General features: G+C 39.8%; 1 protein-coding gene across 2 annotated transcripts; it reads right to left on the bottom strand.

Moving 5' to 3' along the window:
* Positions 1–3,578: 3,578 nt before the first annotated feature.
* Positions 3,579–19,426, bottom strand: LOC117303265 (laminin subunit beta-1-like). Of its 2 annotated transcripts, none has more exons than XM_033787424.1 (5): positions 18,982–19,426; positions 17,027–17,222; positions 6,455–6,597; positions 5,566–5,799; positions 3,579–4,093 (listed from the first exon to the last, which is right to left on the bottom strand). In XM_033787424.1, the coding sequence occupies exons 1-5, from the start codon at positions 19,103–19,105 to the stop codon at positions 3,759–3,761; spliced, it is 1,032 nt and encodes a 343-aa protein (XP_033643315.1). In that variant the 5' UTR covers positions 19,106–19,426; the 3' UTR covers positions 3,579–3,758. The 2 variants fall into 2 exon arrangements, with proteins under 2 accessions (XP_033643315.1, XP_033643316.1); XM_033787425.1 differs by having other exon boundaries at positions 5,566–5,796.
* Positions 19,427–19,964: the final 538 nt, after the last annotated feature.

The raw sequence follows: 19,964 nt of genomic DNA, 5'->3' as shown, positions 1-19,964 counted from the left end.
GTTTAGAGAAGGCAATGGTGAAATACTTCTCTTGAAATATTATTCCATGAAATGCTTTACTTTTTGAGAAAACAGTAAAACAATAGAAATTCTCGTTAACGAGAATAACAGATTTATTTTAAACACATGTCATGACACGGCGAAATGCGCGGAAACAAGGGTGGGTTTTTCCGTTGTTTTCTCCCGACTCCGATGACCGATTGAGCCTAAATTTTCACAGGTTTGTTATTTGATATAGAAGTTGTGGTACACAAAGTGTGAGGTGTGGGCCTTGGACAACACTGTTTACCAAAAGGGTCCAATGGCTTTAAGTTTGAACATCAAAATAAAAACATCTTGACAAAACTCTAATATAATATTATTTAACTATTTTAACACAAAAATAAAATCAAACCGGTGAGATTGGGATAAATATAAATATGAGTGATTGCACAAAATTACATGTAGAGTGGTATTGCTTTGTACAAAGTGGGTTATTCAGTGTATATATTGTGATAAAATAATGTTTTTTTGGTGCAAAATAATGTCAATAATAAGCACACAAGAACTTATAAGCTGAAGGAGATCGAATCCTTCAAATCTGGCAAAACCCCAAACATCTCCTAATTTGCCATAATGCGTACAAACTAAAAACAGGGTGGTCAGGTTGGTGTAGTGGTGTCTTGCCTTGCCCTCCACGTCGAACCCCGGTCGAATCCCACCGGGGCACTATGTGGATTGGTTTTTTCTAGTCCCTACTCAACTGCGTGGGTTTTCACTGCAATAGTTGTCTTGGGTTTTCCTCTCACATCTTAAAACTTCATTTCTTCACCATCTTCTCTTCTCGTTTGATTCTAGTTAGAGCGTTGAGAACATTTATCCAGATCAAGAAAACCGACCCCTGGGACCAATAAGCCCTGTTCACACTGTACTCTATTCCCATGAGTTGACCCCAAAGAATATGAGCCGGCCTTTTCACACTATGAAAGGCATACCCCGGGGAATAACCCCCCCCCCCCCCACCCCCCCACCTGAAAATTTCTCATCCTCCAGTATTATTCATGATCAAGATAACACTCTTACTTGAGGAAATATGTCAATGTTTAGGGTTTTGCCAGAGCCATTCAAAGTCAGTTAAGCTAGAATCACATCGCATCTGAAACTCATGGAGATTCATGAAAGTTCATAAAAATTCATGAACATTCATGAAAATTCATGGAAATTTATAAAAGTTCATAAAAATTCATGAAAATTTATAAAAATTCATGAACATTTATACAGTATTCATGAAACTCATACAATTTCATGAAAATCCATGGAAATTCACAGGAAATCATACAATGACTTGAAAGTTCATAAAAATTACTGAAACTCATCAAAATTTATAAAAAGTCATACAAATTCATGAGCAAGCTGCCAATTAAAACACTGCCTGTCATTTTGAAGCCAATAACAGCTTTAAAAAAAAATCAAGACAGAAACTGAACTAGGCCAGAGGCGGTTAAAGGGACACATTGCCTTGGATCGGTCAGGTTGGTTTATAAAAAGCGTTTGTAACCGTTTGTTATGAAATGCATATGGTTAGAAAGAGGTTTTAAAAGTAGAATACAATGATCCGCACAAATTTGCCCCAAAATTGCGTGGTTTTCCTTTTATTTTGCGAACTAACACAGTTGGCCATTTCCATAAATGGCCGACCGTGTTAGTCAACGAGGTAAAAGGCAAACCGTGCACTTTCAAGGCATGTTTGTGTGGATCATTGTATTCTACTTTTACACTATCTGTCCACCCATATGCAGTTTATAACAAATGTTACAAACGCTTTTCATACACCAACTCGACCTATCCAATGTGTTTAAAATACAAACTATTTAAGCAACCAAATAAACTATGACAAATAAATAGTGTAGGCCTACATTACAATCAACTATGTACTAACGCAATACATTTTGTTTTCAATCTTCAGAAGAAAAAAAAATCCTCTTTTATATAAACTGCACACCGATAATTTGCATAATTGCTATCCAAATACTCATACTCTTTGAAAAATTTGGCCCTGCTTTTTTTATATAAAAAAACAAACAATACTGTACATAGAGGTATTTGATATCACAGTTACTTTACATAAGGTAGACCACACAACCATTCAATAACAGAACAGCCTAAAAAAAAAAGAATTGTGGCGTGTCATGGCCGAGTGGTTGAATGCACCGGTTCAAGCTCTGGGCCCAATTTTATGGCTCTGCTTACTGCCGAATTCTGCGCTTACGATCGCGATTCCTCGCTTACGTGCAAGCGCCGAATTTCTGCGCTAGCCTTGTAAGCGTAGAATGCCTAGAAACGTGAAGTACGCACGCGCAGAAGCCAAAATTCGCCGCTAACCCTTGAAATACGCTTGCCGTAAGCACAGAACTCCCCGCTTCCGTAAGCATCGATTCTGTGCAGAGCCATGAAATTGGGCCCTGGTGTTTGACCAGCAGAGTGTGGGTTTGAATCCCGGTCGTGACACTTGTTACATAAAATTGGGCAGGTAGTGCTTTCTGCTCTACCGGCCAGGCTTTGGACTGATGATACCCAAGCCTACATCCGTATGGACTGTAAAAGGGGTAACCCTGTTTCAGCCCTAGGAGTAGGTGGCAATGGCCTCTGGAAAAAACTAGCTGTAGCCCACACCTTGAAGTGGCCTTCAGGCTTTGTGTGTCTGGCGACGTGCATAAAAAAAAAACTAAGATAATTTCTTGTTAAATTGAAGGCGTTTCACCATTTCAAGTTAAAAGGTATAATATGCAACGGATCAACCTCTTTTTACACTTGCATCTTTTTTATGGCAATACAACTTATCTCTGTACTTGCTTTTAGGCAAGTCTCTATTTCATACATGTAAAGCTGCTTACCGTAAGCACACAAAAAGGCAAGCTAACCTTCCAGCAATTACTGTATGAAAATGAATGAGGTAACAAATGCAAATCCATGGTGAACGCGGAACGCTCTGCGTAATTTTCTTGCTAACCTGCGAAAAACGCTTATACTTAAGCAAATGTTTCTGCTATAGTTCAGACAATCAATTGAATTGATACACGTTTAAAAATGAGAAACAAGCTTCATGTCAGTTCAATCTATTTTACAAACTGGTCCGTTTGGATTGTAGGAAGCAATTTATAAACGCCTTAGGCACAGCCTCCGATGAATTACATACAAATATATTCATAGATCTATAGTTATTTACAAATTTATAGTTGAAAGCCTTTATGAGGATGGTACGTGGCATCAGCAGACTGACACAAGAAATTCAGATTTCTTCTCATCATGAAGCAAAGAAAGAGAGCTCATCATCAACCTCCTTCCCATGGGAGATTGATTTTGCCACATGTTTTTCCCCCAGTACGTATGTATGCCTTGATACTTCACAGAGGCAACAAAGGCGATTGCCTCCATGCCCCCTGGTCAATGCCTTCCTCAAAAGGCATCATACGCATAAGGTATGTAACTTCTCCCAGGCCTGATACTTCACAGAGGCAACAAAAGCGATTGCCTCCATGCCCCCTGGTCAATGCCTTCATGCCCTTGAACTGCTCCCAGTAGAAATTTACAATTTCCTCATAGGGTGCCCCTACACCAAGGAGAAAATGCCTGGGTGCCCTTCAAAAATGAAGCATACAGGCCAGTTCTCCTATGTAGTTCTATTTAACAAACCTTGTTCAGATCCTGCTAACATTTTGTATCCGACCAGCGGAATCCTATAAAATAAACCTCAGTCGAGATCACCGACTACAGACGTATTAGCTGAGCGTGTGGTACCCTGTTCTGTTGAGACTGTCCGTCGATTCCGTGAAATAATCCGAGGATTCCATCAGGTACGAGTCGTCAAGATACATCACGTCGATATCACTGAAGGCTTGGTCCTGGATGATGACGCCGCTGTCATCTCCAATGTGGTTTTCCGCGTCTTCATCACGTCGTAGCTCGATCGTCCAGAGTGGGAGTGGCGTCCGGCGAGATTTATTTCGGCAGCGTCTACAACAGTAAACGGCAAGGAGGATGGACAAGACGACAAAGGTGATGCCGGCAATTATGGCGCCTGCTATGATGTAAGGCTCATAGTTGAAAGACTCACCTACCAAGGGAAAATGATATAGATGTTTGTCTAAAGGGAAGGTACACTATTTGTAATTGTCAAAGACCAGTGTTCTCACTTGGTGTATCTCAACATATAAAAATTTGAGCTCAATTGGTCGTCGGAGTTGGGAGAAAATGATGAAAGAAAAAACACCCTTGTTGGACGAATGTGTGTGCTTTCAGATAGGAATCTAGAAGTCTTTTATTATTTTAGTGAGAAATTACCTCTATTTCAAATTCTATGCTAGTTCAGAGGGAGCCGTTTCTGACAATGTTTTATACTATCAACAGCTCTCCAATGCTCGTTAGCAAGTAAGTTTTTAAGTTAATATTTGTTTTGAGTAATTACCAAACCTGTACCTTCCCTTTAAGAAGGAAACTTATTTCTACCTGGACAAAATAAATATCAAATGCAATAATCACAATTTCAAACGTTTGATTGTGGTGAATTTTTTGTGCGGTTGCTAGTCAAAGTCTATTACATAAAAGCCCAAACCTTCCAATATCCTCTTCATGAAGTTTGAGGATTGCATATGATTGAGGACTTTAGTCCTGCCAAAAAAAAAAAAAATTGCTTTATCACTAGGCCAGGCATACCAAATTTATCCAGGTCCAAACATATTCATGTGAAGTTCTCTGAACAAGAAGAAAACTTGGAAGACCTGCACTAACCTACATTCATTCATTCAGGTTTCATTCAATAAGGTTTATTAAAAATATCACCAAAAAAACAAAAAGACTTGTAGTTGAAAAGACTTGTATAAGTCTAGGCACAAAGACACTTTGGCACTGGAATTAACATATTTCAAATTTGCCATGGGAGACAAAAAGGCATGGAGGACCATCGTGCTGACACTTGACTTGAACAAGTAGGCAAGCAAGGAGTTTAAAATCAACAACGTTTGGGTTAAAGGAAGAAGGGGTATGACTGCAGTCGAAAGTGGTCTATGGTAAGGAAGAGGATGCATGAGTGCAGTCAACTAAAGTCACCTATGGTAAGGAACAATACGAGTGCAGTCGACTGATAAATCGTCTATGGTAAGGAAAGGGTTACGCTTTTGTGCAAGTGTCATGGCCGAGCGGTTAAGAGCACCAAATTTAAACTCTGGTGTTTCTGTTCAGAAGAGTGTTGGTTCGAGTCCCAGTTGTGACACTTGTGTCCTTAAGCAAGACACTTAACCATAGCTCCGTCCTTCGGATGTGACGAAAAGCCGTCGGTCTCGTGTGCTGTCAACGCACGTAAAAGAACCTTATCGAAAAGAGTAGGGGTTCGCCACGGTGTTGGCAGCATATTGCACCAAAGCACCAGGTAAACCATTACATGGTGCTTTAATAGGAAAAGGTTTCATACTTCAAAATATACCTCCATATACATGTACCTTGCAGGACAAATACTGAGCGCTTTGATACGTCCCTAGGGATGTGATAAAGCGCTAAATAAGAATTGTGTAAGCATAAATCAATCCATACCTCCTTCTGAGCAAGCCTTTCCTTGACACTCAGTACACTTCCCTGTCATCAGATCACAGAGGCGAGACCCATTAGCTTTATCGAGTGAGCTATCGAGGCTACATCCACACAGCACGCAACTCCCATTAGGTGCTAAGAACTCATTAGTGTGACACGTGACCTCGCTGCTTTGGGTGATCCAGGAAGCGTTGGAAAGGCATCTGAGGCACATGGAAGCGTCTTTTAAATCTACTTCTGTGTAAAAAAAATCAATAAGCATTCACTGTTAAGCTAAGCAATCAGTGGTCAAATAAGATCATCATTAGGCTGCAAGACTCGTTCAATTTCTTGCAAGACAGCCGCAAGAGCTGGTCAACTTTTCAACTTAGTAGAAATTCAACTGAAAAATGTTCTTTTGAATGCCTATTTAAATGCATCTGAATAAGAAAAATAGAGTAATGTGAGCTCACGCATGAGTGGTTTAGGGGATAATGTGTGAATTTGAATGCATGTTAAAGGAACACGTTGCCTTGGATCGGGCGAGTTGGTCTATGAAAAGTGTTTGAAACCATTTGTTATGAAATGCATGGTTAGAGAGATGTTTTAAAAGTAGAATATAATGATCCACACAAAGGAGCCTCGAATTTGCGTGGTTTTCCTTTAATTTTTCAAACTAACACGGTCGGCCGTTTTTGTGGAGTAAAAAATTTGACTCCACATAATGGCGGGCCGTGTTTGTTCACGACGAATAATGAAAATGGTGCAATTTCGAGGCATTATTTGTACGGATCATTGTATTTTACTTTTAAAACATCTTTCCAACCGTATGCATTTTATAACAAACGGTTTAAAAATGCTTTTCAGAGACCAACTCGCGCACACTTTACTAAACAGTGGGGGGTGTTCTTACTTTTGGAGGTACGTAGGCACTTAGTAACTGTCTCCTGATACTGGCAAGGCTGACACCCATTCACTGACATCCCATAATACCCAGTCAAGCACATGTCACATACTGTCCCTCCAACCCCTGGCTTGCACTGGCAGGTGCCGTTACTGAAATAAAAGACAAAAACAAAAACAAAAACCACTGAGTCACTTCACTGCACATGGTGGGAGTGGTTTATTATGGTAATCCAGGAGGCTTTAAGAAATTACCTGTCCCCAGACTGATCTTAGAGACAAAATAATCTCTGCTTCTGATGTTCCAAGATGGGGGAACAACATTTAAAGTTCACTTGAAACATTCAAGAAACAAGTATTTAACTGAAAAGTACCTGAATATTGATATCGCGGTTATATTGTCACATCGTCAAGGCAGTGATAGTTTCGAAAATATCACAATGTTGTGACAAAGACGGTATTTCGGTTTCACCCATTATTAGTTTTGGTTTTTTCCATGCACAACGATGTGTGTTGTTCATTTTGGTTTATATTAATTTTGGTTTTACCCATACACTTATGTGTGTAATAATTAGCACTGTATACTCAGTACTTTCCCAAGCCGCTCTGTGAAAACAAAATCACAGGCATATTACTCGGGCGGGATTCGAACCCATAACCTTTGCAATTCCATTTCCCGATGCAAATTTCCATCTATTATAGACCATACTCTTATTAAATGGAGCGATGATTTCACGAGAGTCGCGTAAATACCAGTACTGGTAAATAGGTTGTAGGCTAGATGCTAAAATAATTTTCGTCTCCCGAGACAAAATTTTTTGTTTTGACATTTTTTCATTCATTTCTCAAAACCTACAGTATCAAATCCAGTAATATTTTAAGGGAAGCTTTCTACCATCATTATCTTCAAACCATGTAAATTTAATGTCGATCTGTGGACATTGTGTTTTGTGTCCTTCAAAAAGTACCAAAACCCTTTTAGAGTCCCTGCCTGTAAGAATGTACCAAATTAGGGGGGGGTGTGATTCATGGGTTCGCAGATCTTCTTCCAAAAAATTAGAGTGATACACCATCATACCAAACGAATAAATCCAAAATTTTAGTTTGCTGACGCTTTCGGTTTTGGAGTTACCAGTTATCAAAGTTTAGGCCAAAAAGCCCTCAAGAAACGAAAAGTACATTCCATGTAAACACAAAAACGTGTGCCAAGGTCTTCCCAGAAAAAGTAAAACATCCATATTCTTTGTAACCTTTGACCTTGGCAACAGTTACCAACCAACATTAAACTAACACCATTTGTAAAAACAAGTCCAGTCTATATCTTGACCAAAATTCATTTTGGAGACCTATCCCCTTCATGGTTTGCCAACATTTTGAAATTGGGGGATATTTCTCACTTTCGGTTGCCACAGCAATGCATAAGTACAATGTGTATAGGCATGTATTGTGAACTTTTGATCTGTAATATTTGTTAGCGCCACTCAAATCCCATTTGGTTTTTGCTTTTTATGTGTTGCTGAGAATCTATATAATCATAAAACACAGACAACTTAATGGGATCATATTGGCGCGTGGATTTCTAGACGACACAAAATCGCCCGAAATAGGCAGTAGTGTAGTTTCATATGACCTTTGACCTTTGTTATATTGGTGGGCCAAGTGTAGTTTCATATGACCTTTGACCTTTGTTATATTGGTGGGCCAACATGATCCCAATTATTTTTCAATTGAAATCTGTTTAGGAACACTCAACTTAACCAAACACAAGAAAACATTGATGGGATCTTGTTGGCATAGATACTTACAGTGATGAAAAAAGTGAATGTTGTGCCAATTTAGGCCAAAATGTGTGGAATGACAATACTTTAGAAAATTTTCAAAAAATCTTTTGACATGCAAGTTGCAGAGACCCCAAGATTCTTTTTTCATTTGTCATTAGATGAAAACTGTTCCAATACCCAGTTGCCATAAAAACAATTTTTTTTTGTTGGCGCGCGAAGTTACGGAGGTGCGAAAACGCAATATATTGGTAAAATTTGAACTTTGACCTCTATTATCTCTCTGCGCCAACGAGATCCCACGCACTTTGCACTTAAATTTGTTTTAGGGATGCAAGCTCTTTCATTTGAACTTGTTTAATTCATGGGATCTTATAGGCGCGCTGAGTTATGAGGCGTTGAAAATGGCACGAGGGCACTGTTCGTCAAAGGTTCAGGTGCGCGTAACATGATGCGCCAACGAGATCCCAATTTTTTTTGTTTACTTTTGTTATGAGCCCAACTGGAGGTTTCAAAAAATGTTTTACTTTTGTTGGGATGACCTTGGCGCACATTTTTGTGTTTACAGGGAATGTACTATTTGTTTCTCGAGGGCTTTTAGGCCGCAACTTTGATAACTGGTAACTCCAAAACCAAAAGCGTCAGCAAACTAAAATTTTGGATTTATTCGTTTGGTATGATGATGTATCACTCTAATTTTTTAGAAGAAGATCTGAGAACCCATGAATCACCACTTGGTACACTCTTACAGGGACTCTTAAAGCCATTGGACCTTTTCGGTAAACAGTATTGTCCAAGGCCCACACTTCGTGTATCACAACTTCTATATCAAATAACAAACCTGTGCAAATTTAGGCTCAATCGGTCATCGGAGTTGGGAGAAAATAACGGGAAAACCCACCCTTGTATCCGCACGTTTCGCAGTGTCATGACATGTGTTTAAAATAAATCCGTAATTCTCGTTATCAAGAATTGATATTGTTTTACTGTTTTCTCAAAAGGTAAAGCGTTTCATGGAATAATATTTCAAGAGAAGTCTTTCACCACTACCTTCTGTAAACCCTGTAAGTTATTTGTAAATCTGTGAACTTTTTTTTTATTTTTCTGTACCGAAAGGGTCCAATGGCTTTAAGCCTGCCCTGTTTCATTTCACAGTGGATTACTAATGACTTTGCCTTCAAATAATAAAAACAACATCTTTGGGAATCTCGTTTAAATTGCAGAGTGAATTCCATGCATTCTTGAAGCAGGACTTTTTAAGTATTACACCACAGTGTGCAAATGATTGGAATTTCACAGAGAGCTCTGTAACAACTTTCTTTCAGTAAGGCTGTACTTTAGAGGGCAGCCCCCTTTGAATATTATTACTCACTGGTACTTCGTTAATCAGTTACATTTTGCATTTATAATGAGTGATTCCCTTTAAAGGGTCTAGGTACTTTTTAAACTTACACCGCTTGACGATAATGATAGTAAAAAGATTACTTCCTGAGGTGCTATAGTTTTTGAGAAACAAGTAAAACAATGTCACCAAAATGTGCATTACATGCTAAAATAACTTCTGATTGTGTATTCCAACAAGGATAGTTTTCCTCCTCCCAAACACCGCCCCCCCCCCCCCCCCCCAGTCAAAGGTTAACTGGCCAGACACTTAAAGTCACTGACCTCAGGCTTGCCGTCCAGTTTAAAATTCTAGCCCTGTATAAGATTTGTTCTAATGGAACCATAGAGCTAGTGAACGAGTAGCCTAATCCTATAAGGCAATTATTCAGTCTATTTATACTGCAGCCCTCACTCCCTAGTCTTTAACATGGATTGTTAGTCTTGGTGCATGTGGGCGCTGTTGATGAGTTGGCCGCGCTGTGCGTGAAAGGAAATTGAGAAACGTCTTGCGCACCAGAATATATGTCTGGTAATTGGATCCTTGTGTTATTGTGTTTGTTTCAATCTCATACCACCAAACTAACCTGTGAAAATTCCATTTTAAAAGGTGAAAGCGTTTTTTAGATTTTGCCGGAAATCTGGAGCAGTTATTTCCATGCAGGAAAAATAACCTGTAAGTAGAATCAATATCTGAGAAACATCGGATCACAGCTACGTTATTTTATGCATATGTTGAGATACACCAAGTGAGAAGACTTGTCTTTGACAATTACCAATAGTGTCCAGTGTCTTTAAATACAATACAAATCTGCTGTACTTCTTTACAAGCAACTTTTGATTGCCATTCATATTTTCAGAAGCATTACCAAATGTACATATTACAGTCCCTTTAAAACAAAAAAAAACACTGAAAAATGCATGAGTTCTGATGAGTTGAAGCTAAGGCCAACATGAAATTGGGCCAGATCTCTACACTTCATAACACCAGAGGATTTTGTCTGGCGCAGTCTCTAATTGATGAATCAATGCCCTCCAGTAACTTGGCACGCCGCCTTAATACACGTCATCCCCTTCGAATCTCTGGACGTGAACTACAAAGACGCTATCGGCCATTATCAATCTGGACCATGTTTCCTTTCTGTGCGCTTATCACACAGCATCATACGATCTGTTTCCTGAGTACTAGCTTCTCCCTTGGCAGAAACATTCTGTAATACAGTGTGGAACCTTCACCATGCTACCGTAATCTCTATCATGTTCCAAGTATGTGCAGAAGCATTAGTGGATTTCATTTCAGGGCCCAATTTCATGGCTCTGCTTAACTCCGAATTCTGTGCTTACTATCGCCATTCTCCGCATTTCCGCGCTTGCTGTGTAAGTGTAAAATGCCTCAACATGGAGTACACACACTCGCACAAGGCCAAAATTCCCCGCTCCACTAAACCATGAAATACGCTTGACGTAAACACAGAAACCCTGCTTCCGCATGCACCGATCAGGCCTGGAATTTCACGGAGGCCAAGGCCTCTGTTGCCCTTGTCTTGGCCTTGGTGCCCTTTCAAAAATTCCCATAGACTTAAGATTTTCCAATGGAAGTGCCCTTTTCAAATTGAAAATGGCCTTGCCCTCTCAAAGATGAAATTCCAGGCCTGACCGATGCTTTGCTTAGGGTAAGCAGAGCCATCAAGTTGGGCCCTGGTTGTTAAGCCAAGGTCACTGTAGTCCACTGGTTAGACTGCAGTACTTGCAATAACAAGGTTGTGGGTTCGAACCCCCAAGCTAACTGCTGAGTTCAATGACTAGAATAAGTATTGTTGTCAAGTTAGTGAATCAAAAATTTGTTGATTTGTGCAACTCATAATCGTTGATGTTAAACCAATGTTTGTATGAGAGAGATTGGCTGTTGCCAGCTTGGTGTTTATATCCCCTTGTAGGAGTTTGCCAAGCTCCCTTGACGTGATGATAATCTAAACCATGGAGGAAGAAGTCTAAACAAACAAACAAACAAACAAACAATCAATCAACAAAGGACTTTCAAAAAAGCAAACTTAATCACTAGGCTATAGGGCCTACTACTAGCCAAGCAACCCAGTGTAGAGAAGACAAAGAAGTTTCAGTTTCGGCTATAGGGAAAACCCCTGACAAATGTTCCAGGGGAAAACTCACGCAGTCAGGTAGTAGGAACTGAAAACCCATCCACATAGGGGTCGTAAAGGTTGAAGGAGAGAAACTGTATACACATTACTGCGAAAGCGTACATTAACTTCCTGATGTCTGTAAAATGCTTACAAATTCACAACACAAAACTGCCCACTCAGTTCATTTAACTGTCCCTTCTTTTCAGAGATGTTGTTCTGTTGCCCCTGTACCCTTTCCTGCAGGCAGAAGAGCTTTAGATTAGCACATATTAGCCGTTTAGCCGACATTTCTATGAAAGTCTAAGGAGGGGTGGATGCTGCACGGAAATGAGGAGAATTGAGATGCCGAGAGGAAATGCAATTATGGAATGGAGGGGCCTTGTCGCGTAACTTACATGTAGCTGTCCTGGAACATGTTTGCCCTTGTGCTGGCATCTCACCATATCAATTGATACTGCTGTTGTACACGTACAACAAGACGCATTTGAGGCAATTTGTGTGCGGGTTCCATGCCATTGGGAATGTGAATCAAGGTTCCAGGGAAAGTGACAGTAAATTATAGAGCGCTGGCTTGTAAGCAAGGAGGTCAACATTCACTGAGATGTGTTCAAATCGTTCTTTAATAAATTTGTCTTGTGTTAACGTCAAAATAAATAATGTGGACCAGCAGGGGAATGTGCCAGCATTCTGCCAAAAATCCAGTAAGGATTTTTTTTCCATAAAAACAAGATTTTTGGCAATCCCTTTATAGAGGGGGAAGGGGTCTGTGGGGAGGGTGTAGGGTGGGGGTACTACATGTACTGCTAACTTGGGTGTAAAACCAATGGACAACTTCCCAGCACTGAAGGGTAAACTGCACATAATTTATCAAGATACAGAATCGCATAAGCAGTGGTCCGCTGGCCAAAAGCCAGTTAAAACACCAAAGGACCAGTCAGAATTTTGTCCAACTAGGCCAGCTATTTACTTGCGTTGCCAATGCTACACACAGGCTCTGTGTTGCAGCATGGGGGGGGGGGGGAATTATCTTCCAGGGTTGTAGCCACTGTGTGAACATTCCTTTGTTCTACCATCCATGGTTCTACATGTATTAAACTTATTCTATACACTAAAATCCTATTCCATTGTAAAAAAAACTGTGTGGACGTGTGTAAGTTCACATAGTAATTCAAAGCGGCTTAGCCATACATTAGGTGGGACCCTTTTGTTCTAAAATCCACACATCATCTGTATCATATAGCGTTGAAGGAACGCGTTGCCTTGGATAGGTCGAGTTGGGCTTTAAAAAGCGTTTGTAACCGTTTGTTATAAAATGCACATGGGTAGAGTATTCGCAAAGTAAAAGAAAAACCAGGCAATTTCGAGACAAATTTGTATGGATCATTGTATTCTACTTTTAAAACATCTTTCCAACCATGCAGTTTACAACAAACGGTAACAAATGCTTTTTATAGACCAACATCGTCTGATACGCGTTCCTTTAAAAACATGTTTATTTAAATCACCTAGTGGCTATATTGAAAGGAAACCCCAAAATATTGTACGATCAGTGAAAAAGCTTGCGGACCAGCGAAATGACAAATTAACTAGTCCTGCTGGCTTGTCACTGACAAGGTTAAGGGCCATTGCTAAAAACATTGCTTTCTACAAATGGCCCCTAAATACTTAGGGGTCATTCATTTCAGCAATGTTTAAAAATTTCGATTTTTTTTTTTTTTTTTTTTTTTTTTTTAACATTGACTAAATTATGAATGGTCCCTTCAAAACAACCCATGTGAAAAAGCATCAAGAGATTGATTGATGTCCATTGTACAGTCATAGCACAACATGTGTTTTAACTTTACAACAGCTGATCTAATTGAAGTTGCAATTGTTATGTAATTTGGGGAAACAAACAAGCGAGGTGAGTTGGTTTCCTAAGAGGAAGTGACACTGTGAACGAGGGGGGGGGGGGGGCTTAGAAGCATCACCTCAAGTCCGTGGGAACTTTTGTAAGCCATCACTTGACTGTTTTATAACAAAACTCATTTGATCAACTCAATATTGAATATGTCATAATGTTGTGTTGATATACGACGTTGGGCCTAAGCCAGGGAAAATTAAGTACCACCATTGCACAATACTTTATGTACAAGGAAATTATATCAATGAGTATAAGTGGAAGGCCACTAGTCATATACTTACTAAAAGCTTTAACCCTATCAGGGCCAGACTTTTTCGGGGACTTACAGGGACCGTAATTTAACACTGTCACATCATCACCACTTTCAGGGGTAACATTAAATCTTGAAAACAAGTGTAAATTTGTTGAAAAAGAAAACAACAACAAAAAACACATAAAAGTTGAAATTGTTTCACACAAGGTGCACAAGCACATTCAGCAGCAGTCACAGCTAGATACACCCCAGGCCTGATACTTCACGGAGGCAACGAAGGCGATTGCCTCCGTGTCCCCTGGTCATTGCCTTGGTGCCCTTGAAATGCTCCAGTACAAATTTGCAATTTCATCATAGGGTGCCCTTTACCAAGACGAAAATGCCTTGGTGCCCTTGCCCTTTCAACAACGAAGCATACAGCCCTGCACCGGGACATCCCCTTCTCTTACAACGTACAAAACTGACACAGGAACTACGCCTTTACATCCCCTCCGAAGGACAAACCAATACTGGTTAAGTGTCTTGCTTTTAAGAGACACAAGTGTCACGACCGGGATTCGAACCCATACTCTGCTGACCAGAAACACCAGAGCTGGAGTGCGGTGCCCTTCAGCGCTCAGCCATGACACGCCACTAATACAGCACAACAACACAATTACTAGAATCCTAACAAAATCCAATCCACATGGCTCCTATAGGGTGCAGCCTGCGATGCTCATTCGAGTGGGCCCCTGGCAAGAGCTCATCGACAAGCACTCGCCCTCTTGTCGTGACGTCATGCACCTCGGGCCAGCCACACATTACCCGCTCCACAAGCAGGGCACATGGGGCTGACCGGGGTGAGCCCCTGGAATGACGTCAAAGCTATTCAAACGAACCGGAGGCAGAACGGGGTCGACCCGGGGAAGCTAATCAAACGCACCCATAATGTCTGATCCCATTGCACATCGGTTCACTAGTGCAGTCCTCAGTCCACCAGAATCAAACAAAACACGTGCAATCATGGATCGAGGAGGATAGGGTTTAAAATAATGAGAGCTGGGTCAAATTCCATGGTTTTGTCCAGAAAAGTGTGCATCACAAGTCACCGAGCGTAAACACAGAATTCCGTGGCAAGCAGCGTCATGAAATTGGACCACATACAAGTGAGTAATGTACAAATGTATGAGGGAAACAAAATTGATGAAAAGCTTTTATTCAAGTATTTTTTAGGTAGAGTGCAAATTGCTACACAAAGCCATTGCTTCAGTGATAACATTATTTAAAATACTGCAGGTTTCTTGTGGTTTAGGCACAATTACTTGTGATTCAAAAATTCAATACAATATGCATACTGGATCATAATTGGTTATTCACTAGTACGGTGTATTGCCTAGTAAGCTTTAAAGGTTACATAATAATTCTACCAAAAAGGCCTACGGTTTAAGTGTAAACATGTAATTGTAAGGCCTACATTGTCACAGTTTGTCTGTGATGGTGCATGTTTGCATTTTATATTGGGGACAATAAAAAGTATTACAATGTTACTGGTACTATTGCAGACAGTACCATCCAATTTCACCTGGAAATTGAATACACATTAGGCAGTGGCACATGTGTACGCATGTTAAACTAGAGGGCAAACTCCAATTAACTTTTTAAAACCCCGACTCGTACTATGTACATATGTGCACATAGTGATGACCATTTCTGTCATTCATCTTTTCGAATGATAGTAAAGTAAGGACAGAATTGCGCCTTTTGATGTATTTCATGAATGTACACAATGACAGCCTGCAAGTGCCACCATATCATGCCATGCAGTTAGACACAACCCATTCTACCTCCAAGGTTAGACTTAGACGGTCTCAAACGGTTTGTAAACACCTTTGCTGGAAAATGGTACCAAGAGTAGGAGGGTTTGCCACGTCTAATTTTAATCATGTAATCTTACGTATTTGACAAGTATGTAGTGCAGTGCACATACAGAGGACAACAGAAACAACACCATGGCAGTGAAATCCTGGTAAAATAACAGGCCTGTATTCACACTGGAACTTAGGCCGACAATATTGCCTAATTCTGGTTTATTGAATTTACCGAACAAACCATTTCCCTAAACAAAGGTTATAACATTCCTCTGTCTGGAAAACTGGTGACCTGTAACGACCTTCGGTATCATCAAAATTCCATGAACAACCCACTAAAAAAGAATCATCAAAAACCATGATTGTTTTCAGTTTCCTTTTGATACTAGTATTGTAAACAATAATGTACAGTGAACATGTGAAATCTACACACACAAAATCTGACACATGAGATGTGTGGTGACTGTTCATTTCCTAGGAAGTGGCTGACCACAAAACACAGGTGTGTGAATGTTACACCACAGTAACTGTGTCAACAGCTGTGACAGCAGCTTTAAGTAGGCCTCAGCTGGTATGCCAACACTCCGTGGCCGAGCGCAAGGGCTTGTACCATGGAGCAATGCTTGTACAAGGTTGTGGGTTCGCATCCCCAAGCTAACCACTGATGTCAAAATGACTAGAATTAATTATTGTAATCTGTTTACTGTTCAAATCACAATTTCTAGATATGTGCAATTCGTAATCATAGATGTTAAACCAAAGTTTTTATGGGAGAGATTGGCTGTTGCCAGTTTGGCGATTATATCCCCTCGTGGGAGTTTGCCGAGTTTGCTTCACAAGAAGATCATCTTAACAAACAAACACTGAAAATGGGTTTGTCTTTAGGTTTAGTTGGGCCTGTCCCAGGTTCCATTATAGTTTGTTAACTTTATCAAATAGTTGCGGCACACACATGCTCATATGAATCCAAACTGCTTCTAGACACTGGGCTTGCTCGGTGGTCTAGTAGTGTCTGCTCTGATAGCAATGCAAAGATTGAGGGTTCAAATCCCATTCTGAGTGACTTACCTGAGTTTTTTCAGAGAACTCGGGAAAGTATTGAGTTTACAAACGTTATAATGCTATACACATCGATGTAAGGGTAAAAACAAATTACAATTATTAAAGTTTGTGCTGAAAGTTCATTCAGAATTTTCTTTCCCTATACATCTGAAATTCCTGGCTTGATTTGAAATTCATCCTGTTACCATGGTAACCTTGTTTAATTAATTCATAATCACCTGTCACACTGGCTGTCCAAGGACCCCCTGTGGTCACACTCGCATTCGACGCACTCAGTACTTCTGTTGCTGTGGTGATAGTGGCCATTTTGACAGTCCGTGCAGTTTGGTCCCTGGTACCCGGGCTTGCAGACGCACGATGCTGTTTCGTTGTTGCAATGCGGGCTCAGGGAGCCAGTGGGGTTGCACAAACAATCTGAAGGAAGAATGTGGTCATTACATCTTTTTTTATGAAAAGCTACCACGTATGTAATAAGATATTTATTATTGTAAGAAAAAGGACAGATGTTATAATGCCATGTCGAGGTAATATTATGATCAAAACCATGGAAAAGCGAAGTATCACGTGTAGTGTACCTTGGACTAAAAAACTTCATCATGTACATGATCTACCTTTTTTGAACCTCGAAGGAGGGACTCGATTCCTTGTACATCATGATGGTTGGCCATATTGAACAATGGTCAATGTCTATATGCCCAACTTTATAAAAAATATCAGGTACTTGGTAAGAGTACATATAAATAGAGTGCATTGCAAACAAATATTAATATAATTTCTTCGCCTTGTTGGAAAATTTAACACAGAAATTAAGAGTTTGGGCCTTCCTGGGTAGACCCAGCATAAAAATGAACGCATAAATATTATAATTTCGAGGAAAAAAAGGAGCAAAGCGAAACAGTAACTGCTAGGTCTAGGGTTTTGGTGGTATGCATCTAGACAAGGTTTAGTTAATTTTTGTTTTACTTCCTTGATCACATTGATTGTATTGTTGTAATTTTATTTCAATTGTCATGTTCACCACTCAAACTTAAAGCCTTGTCAGACAGATCTGCTTTTTAAAATTGTTTTCTTCACCTATGTGAATGTCACTGGTAAATAAATAGGGCATATCAAAGGACCGGGCCCAATTTCATATCGCTGTTTAGGCAGAAAATACTGGTTAGCAGATTTTCTTGCTAAGTCAAAAATGAGTGAGGCACCAGGCAGCTGCAAAAAATGTAAACTTTATGGGATTTTTTTCTTTTCTTTTTTCTTAAGCAAGATAGGCCTATTTGTCTATGCTTAGAAATGTGCTATATGGTTAGGCAGGCTTTATGAAATTGGGCCAATCTTGTTAACCTGGCTGTTTGACCTACTCCTAGAACTATGAACTTTCGTTCCGCTATCGTCTCTCTCCCGTAACGGGAGATGTATGAAACCTCATAGTTCTCGGAGTAACGTAGACCCAGTAACTGGGTCGCTGTGTTCCTTTTTTCGAAATGTTGACATATCGTGACCAATAATGTCAAAATTGCGAAAAAAGGGAATACAGCGCCCAGTTGGTCTAACTCTTTGTCTGACCATGATCTGACTACCACTTTTCACACAATATCATGAAGAAAACATAGTAGTGTTTAATTGTTTGATTTAAATAAAATTTATTTGATCATAATTTTGGATCAACACAACTGAAGTGGTGCAACTGAAAAGCTATTAATAAAGTTAAAATTAAAAATACAATGTTAAGTAAATCAAATACCAACATAATAACATTATGAATGAAACAAAATCAAATAAATACTAAATAGTTTTAATAGATGTTAAATTTGCATCGGGGATAAAGAATATTAATTTTGGTTTTTTACCCATACACCGATGTGTGTTAGCACTGTATACTCAGTACTTTCCCGAGTCCTGTGAAAAAATATCACAGGCATGTTACTCGGGTGGGATTCGAATCCACGACCCTTGCAATTCTAGAGCAGTGTCTTACCAACTAGACTACCAAGGTTGCCCGGTAGCTAGAGGCAGTTCGAATCCTATGTTTTGGCAGCGGGTACCGCAACGATATAATAGATGTTAAATTTGCATCGGGGATAAAGAATATTAATTTTGGTTTTTTTACCCATACACCGATGTGTAAATAGTTTAGTAAAATATTAATAAACAAATAATAATTAATAACATGTGTTACCTTCTGTGACATTAACTAGCGAACTGTTCACCGTACCACTCAATGAATATGAGTTAACACACGTGCACTGCATGTAAATCCAAATCACAGTCCCAGCAAATAACACCCCAAGTGACGTGTGCATATTCTCCTGACCGTGCTCCCAGAGGAACAATCCGCCGTCTCTACGCGCCTCTACACGGTAGAGTTGAAACTGCCTGCCCGCTTGATGACCTGCCACTTGTCGTACTCGCGAGATCGCACAGTCGGCCTTTTGAGCAACTCGGCGTTGAAACGAGGGTAGAATTACTGCATGTGCACAGTTAAACCACACAGTACCTACACAGATGAAGTGTGAATGTCGACATTTGCTTCTCAAAGTGATAGAAAATTATGAAATAAATGCTATCGAAGTATTTTTTTAGCTGAACAAAAAATCTGTCAAAACTACACAGCAGCCCGTCCAATGTCGTCTGCATTATTTGCACACTATACGTAATACACGATTACCAACGCAGCATGCATGCATCTGCAATGTGCACACACACTGGTCACCAACGTCAACAAGTGATTGTTCATTAGCACAGTAGTCTTTAGTCAAGGCGGACATGGTAAACTTTCAAGACATGAAACTTTCTAATACAAAAATGCATTATTAAAAACGTAAAACCTACACACAATTTCATTGTTTTTCTAAATAGTGTTTGAAACATTGCGTAGGAATGTCAAATTTTTGTGTTGCGACTATGGTTGCGACTCAGAGCAGTTGCTCAATTGTGTTGTATTCTTGAAACAAGACTAGCTTACGGACTGTGCAATAATGCCATCGCGGTGATGTCACTTCCACTTCCGGTTTTATTTATTGGCCAACATCGTTTGATTGATGATCCCACAAACAAAATCAGTCACTTAATTGTTTTTTATAAACCGAGAACTACCTCATGGCAAAATTGTATCAAGCTAGCTGCTTTCAAAGTGTAAAAAATTGAGAGGTAAAACACTGT

Source organism: Asterias rubens, chromosome 19 (assembly GCF_902459465.1).
Source record: "Asterias rubens chromosome 19, eAstRub1.3, whole genome shotgun sequence".
NCBI classification, from domain to species: domain Eukaryota; kingdom Metazoa; phylum Echinodermata; class Asteroidea; order Forcipulatida; family Asteriidae; genus Asterias; species Asterias rubens.
Note: the sequence above shows the minus strand (reverse complement) of the source record. Positions and strands in the feature narration are given on the sequence as shown.